Source organism: Diaphorina citri, unplaced genomic scaffold (assembly GCF_000475195.1).
Source record: "Diaphorina citri unplaced genomic scaffold, Diaci psyllid genome assembly version 1.1 scaffold5975, whole genome shotgun sequence".
Classification (NCBI taxonomy): domain Eukaryota; kingdom Metazoa; phylum Arthropoda; class Insecta; order Hemiptera; family Psyllidae; genus Diaphorina; species Diaphorina citri.
The window spans coordinates 1-5,703 of NW_007383351.1; the positions used below are offsets into that span (position 1 = coordinate 1).

Below are 5,703 nucleotides of genomic sequence, written 5' to 3' on the forward strand. Positions count from 1 at the left end.
TTAGATGCCTTTGTACACTGTATGAAAGGGTATTAAACTCTTGTTAAAGAGATTTCTAATTACCTAGTACGTAATTTCAACTCCTTTTATTTCAACTGATGAAAATGAAAATAATGTTGCCTTTTCAGAATAAAGATGGTACGTTCAATTCGAGTATGGTGACAATTCAAGAAGATTTATTGAGTCCGGAAAATCAACTCAATGTCAAATGGTTCCGAGGCAAATGTCTACAAGACCCTGCCTGGTGCTAAAATCACTCGCTCAGGGATTAGGATTCCACCGAGGGAAATTGGAGACTTTTCATAATCTAGTCATTCTTGTGATTTTTTTAACGAGGCATTCTTTTATGTACAAAGGTACAAAGCGATAAGAGATTCAATTTCTATGTGCTCTTTGAGAGAGCACATATGGCGCGGGCTAACTTCAGAGACAAAAATCGCCATTCCTTCAAGGGTCCTGTAGGTAAAGTAATTTAAATGAGAGTGTTCCCCACTATACAGAACACGATTTTTTCCGAACGACACAAAATGTCTAGGTAATGTAATTGTGTTCCCACTTACGCACGACACGATTTTTTCCGAACGACAAGTGGGGGTGCCGCATTAGTAGAACAACTTCAACAACAGTGACTTCAGTAGTCTTGCTTCGTAGGTGACGGTGTGTTTGCCGTGGTTAGCCGTCAGATCTTCCACCAAGGGTTGTTCTGGGACGGTTGGAACGTCTTTGCCGAACACTGAAATCAATATTCCGAACGACACAAAATGTCTAGGTAATATAATTGTGTTCCCACTTACGCACGACACGATTTTTTTCCGAACGGCAAGTGAGGGTGCCGCATTAGTAGAACAACTTCAACAGCAGTGACTTGAGTAGTCTCGCCTCGTAGGTGACGGTGTGTTTGCCGTGGTTAGCCGTCAGATCTTCGACCAAGGGTTGTTCTGGGACGGTTGGAACGTCTTTGCCGAACACTGAAATCAATATCGATTAGGTAGAATATGTTTTTTTTTTTTAGTTTACATCGGGGTTTAGACGTTCTCCGTCACCAAAGGGCTAAGTAATCAACAAAATCCCACCCCCAATGACTTTAGATGCGAGAGCTTCGTCGTATTTCCCTTCCTGAATAGAAAATGGAAATAAAACAATAGAAAAAAGTAGATGAATAGGATAGCTCATCCCTAAAAGGAATTTAGCTCAAAGTTCCTTAGCCTATCTTTCGTCACACGCTCCACCCCCGTCGAAATCAAGAAAGTTTGAAATTCAAATCATTCAAGTACGGAGTTCTGTAAAAATTTAGTACATAGGTACCAGGAAAAGGTTATTGGCAAACCCAATTAAAACATGATGAATATGGTGGATGAATGGTCCAGAAAGAGCTGCATCCACCAATTACTTTACTGTATTACACATTGCATAATCAAACTTTAATCAGGCTGTTATACAATTTTTTGAGAAATATACAAAATACATATACCTAATACCTGTACTAGGTAAACGAATCTTGTAACAATGAAAACCTATCGTTCGTTAATTTATTTAGATTCTAGGCACTTACCTTCGCACTGTTCAAGAAAGGTAATACATTCCTGATATGAGGAGTTCCATAGAAGAGGTCGACATTCGACAACAATAATTCAATCGTTACTAGGAAGAAGGACCTATGTTAACTAATTAGTTGGTTAGCAAAAATAACATCTATAGGCCCTTCTCCTGGGAACGATTCAAGTGTCGCTCTGTTTAAGTGCGAACCTAGATAAATAGATAGATGTACCTTATTGTTCAAAAATAATCACTATAGATAGTTGTCTAACTGTTAAGAATTTCATAATCTGTTTGACCTTGTAGGTATACCCAAGTACCTTTTCCTAAATAATATTAGATACTCGTACCTACGTGAACAAATTGCAGAGTAGGTAGTGTAGGTGCCTATTACAGTTATTAACAACTCGGTAGGTACAATTATTATACATAGGTATAACTATCATAGGCCTCATGACTTGTAGGTACAGGGAGAGTAGGTAGGTAAAGACCTACCTAATTAACTTCTGGACAAATAGAGAACAAAAAATAGAGATCTCAAGTTCAGTAAACCATTTAAAATACCTATGACCTCCGTTGAGCTGAATCTCGGAACTTGTCGTAAAGGTGTGTCCACACATAGTCGACCGGCCGTCGATCGATGTCAACTAAACCGTTAAAACTGCCTTGATAACATAATTATGTAGATTCGTTGTCGTTCGTATCGATGTCGGTCGACTATGTTTGGACACACCAAGAAAAAGGGCTTTTCCAAAATTTCCTTCTATTTTCAGGCCTCAAAATATCCAGGCAAACTATTCGTACAGAAGAGTAACAATCACCGCGGCATTGTCATCAAACCTATATCAGACTTGGATCTGAACTCTGGCGGTAGTTTCGTACAGGAATACGTTTCCAATCCGTTGCTCATTGACGGCTACAAGTTTGATATTGGCCTCTACACGGTGATTTCCTCTATTGATCCTCTCAATGTGTTTGTCTACAGTGGTGAAGTTCTGTTCAGGTGAGAGATTTTTTAAAGAGGTTTGATAGAGGAAACTGTAACTGCTAAGGTCTTATCATCCGGGCGGGAATCGAACCCACGGCCAAGAGCTTATAAGGCAGACGCGCTACCAACCAAACTAACCAGGCTGACCCAGGTGAGAGAATCAGGTCCAGGACCACAATCTTGCCTTGAAATTCCCAGTTTATTCCAAGCGCTAGGTCGCGGGTTCGATTCCTGCCCTAAATCGATTTTTGTTTTCTCTATTTTTCAAGCTCGGCCTAGCTTAGCCCCGTGTATAACCATAAACTTAAGCCCTTTACCTTAACACCTTCGCTGCCACTTGTATTCCTGGCGATACACAAAATACACAGTTAACTGTTTCTCTTACCCAATGACCAAGTTGACGATACACAAGTGAAATGTTTTCTTGTTTGGTTCCTCAAAGACAATCCGCTCTTCTTCTTTCTCGATTTTCCGCATTAGATCCTCTGCTTCCTCGTTCTGAGAAGTCATGATGTACGACACGCACAGATTGGCTAGCACAATCGCACTCACGTTTAAAAGCTGAAAATTTGAAAATAACAATACCTTATTAATGGGGGCGCGGTTAGCCTGGTAATGCACTTGCTTGCCCGAGTTCGATTCCCAGAGTCAACAAAAACTTAGAACTCGTATTTCGATTTGCTTGCCATGCAGAAGGGTCCCGGGTTCGATTCCCAGAGTCATCAAAAAAAATTGGCACTTGTATTTCGATACCAAACATTTCAATGGGTTACTTTCTGGTGTTCTCGAGTTGACCCAGCAACTAAGTGGGAAGTATGGTGTCTCTTATAGCCCATACAACGGAATGGGTATGCGACGACTACGACAGACCACAGGAGTCTAATGTAGCAGTTGTTCCATTACTGAGGTATAAAAACAGCGTTATTTATTTATCGAAATGTGGCCCAGGATATGTGGTCCATTTTCCTACGCGGGTCCCAATATTTCCTACTATATCACTAATACCTTCCACGGCAGGGCAATTTACAAGTATGGCCCCGGCTTTAACTCACATTATTACTGTACTTCTTCACAATGGGTTCATAGAACGCGATGGCCTCTTTGAATTTGTCCTGCATGTAAAGCACATGGGACACATGCAAACGCCAAGTCTCATTGCCGTCACAAAACTCGACACTCTTATGAAAGAAGTTCTCCACTTGACTGTAGTTCTCCATGTCCCAGTAGATCTTAGCTTGGGCCATCAGCACGGGAATGTACCGGTCCAATGTATCGTCGTAATCCGAGACTGCTCGCTTTACACCTGAAAGCAACATTCATGGCCATCACGTTGAATGCACCAGTTTCCAATGGGTCACTAAAGTTAAACAACGCGTGGTTATTATTCGGATGGGTGACCCTTCTAGGATCCACGGAAAACGAGACAACATCCACAGGCGTTAATGGGTAAGCTTTTTTTCCAAACTGTGGTCCTGAACATGAATTTAACTCACATTATTACTGTACTTCTTCACAATGGGTTCGTAAAACGCGATGGCCTCTTTGAATTTGTCCTGCATGTAAAGCACATGGGACACATGCAAACGCCAAGTCTCATTGCCGTCACAAAACTCGACACTCTTATGAAAGAAGTTCTCCACTTGACTGTAGTTCTCCATGTCCCAGTAGATCTTAGCTTGGGCCATCAGCACGGGAATGTACCGGTCCAATGTATCGTCGTAATCCGAGACAGCTCGCTTTACACCTGAAAGCAGCATTCATGGCCATCACGTTGAATGCACCAGTTTCCAATGGGTCACTAAAGTTAAACAACGCGTGGTTATTATTCGGATGGGTGACCCTGGTCATCTGAGCAATACCTACCCGGCCCAACTTGGGCTGCGTGAGACTAATGTGAGGAAGCGGGTAGCTTGTTGCCGAATGGAGGGTAAAAAGCAATACCTACCCTCATCTGAGCAATACCTACCCGGCCCAACTTGGGCTGCGTGAGACTAATGTGAGGAAGCGGGTAGCTTGTTGCCGAATGGAGGGTAAAACCCCCGTCACTGATAACGTAATAACCTTAGCAGTTATAGGTACACTGATGTTAAAGAAGTATGTAAGAGGAATTGATACAGCACATACCTTCCTCTTCCCCAGCGTCCCTCGCTTCCTGCACTTGTTTGGTGTGTTTCCTCAGAAGCTCGACATGGTAATAACCTTAGCAGTTATACACTGATGTTAAAGAAGTATGTAAAAGGAATTGATACAGCACATACCTTCCTCTTCCCCAGCGTCCCTCGCTTCCTGCACTTGTTTGGTGTGTTTCCTCAGAAGCTCGACATGTTTGGAAGCTAGCTCATCGAACTTCCTGTAAGCTTCTTCTGGCGATGTCTCCTGAGTCATAAATAATAACCTAAGCAGTTATAGGTACACTGATGTTAAAGAAGTATGAAAAAGGAATTGATACAGCACATACCTTCCTCTTCCCCAGCGTCCCTCGCTTCCTGCACTTGTTTCGTGTGTTTCCTCAGAAGCTCGACATGTTTGGAAGCTAGCTCATCGAACTTCCTGTAAGCTTCTTCTGGCGATGTCTCCTGAGTCATAATGGCGTCCAGAAAGTCATACAGGTACTGAAAACAAAGTGTAACCATGATGTATTCAGTTACATAGAAGGGATATCCCAGTCAGCACACACGATTGGATGTAAGGCTCGAATCAAGCTTACAAATTCACCTGTGTAAGTTGGATGACATCGATGTCTCCTGAGTCATAATGGCGTCCAGAAAGTCATACAGGTACTGAAAACAAAGTGTAACCATGATGTATTCAGTTACATAGAAGAGATATATTTTGTAGTGGTGCTTTTTATTGAAGTGAGGCATGAAGCAATTTCGAACATTCGAAAAACAAGGGCCACCATATATATCAATATGTAACACGCTCTAAGACCATATCAATCCAGTGAAAAATATTTGAAAGCATGCTGCATATTGCCTCAGTGTAATTGTACCTTTAAGCACGAATGCAGCCCGCGTAGTTAGCTAGGAAGCTAGCTTGCCTTATAAACGCTAGGTCGCGGCCACCTCAGTGTAATTGTACCTTTAAGCAGTAATGCAGCCCGCGTAGTTAGCTAGGAAGCTAGCTTGCCTTATAAACGCTAGGTCGCGGCCAAAGACATTAATGTTTATTAAGACTCA

The 5,703-nt window shown here is 42.1% G+C and overlaps 1 protein-coding gene across 1 annotated transcript; it reads right to left on the reverse strand.

Annotated features, from left to right (window-relative positions):
- Positions 1-148: 148 nt before the first annotated feature.
- Positions 149-5,157, reverse strand: LOC103521800 (tetratricopeptide repeat protein 30A). The gene is made up of 8 exons (XM_026832314.1): positions 4,983-5,157; positions 4,018-4,268; positions 2,910-3,085; positions 2,842-2,869; positions 2,388-2,531; positions 1,553-1,583; positions 746-968; positions 149-513 (listed from the first exon to the last, which is right to left on the reverse strand). The coding sequence occupies exons 1-7, from the start codon at positions 5,155-5,157 to the stop codon at positions 838-840; spliced, it is 936 nt and encodes a 311-aa protein (XP_026688115.1). The 3' UTR covers positions 149-513; positions 746-837.
- Between the last annotated feature and the right edge of the window lie 546 nt (positions 5,158-5,703).

Bases quoted from the DNA above. Each gene is read 5' to 3' on its own strand.
- LOC103521800 (XM_026832314.1), bottom strand. From the start codon at position 5,157: ATGGTTACACTTTGTTTTCAGTACCTGTATGACTTTCTGGACGCCATT. The intron at 1,584-2,387 runs GTCTGATATAGG...TCCTCATATCAG, and splicing joins CCGCCAGAGTTCAGATCCAA to GAATGTATTACCTTTCTTGA. The intron at 969-1,552 runs GTAAGTGCCTAG...TATTGATTTCAG, and splicing joins CTTTCTTGAACAGTGCGAAG to TGTTCGGCAAAGACGTTCCA.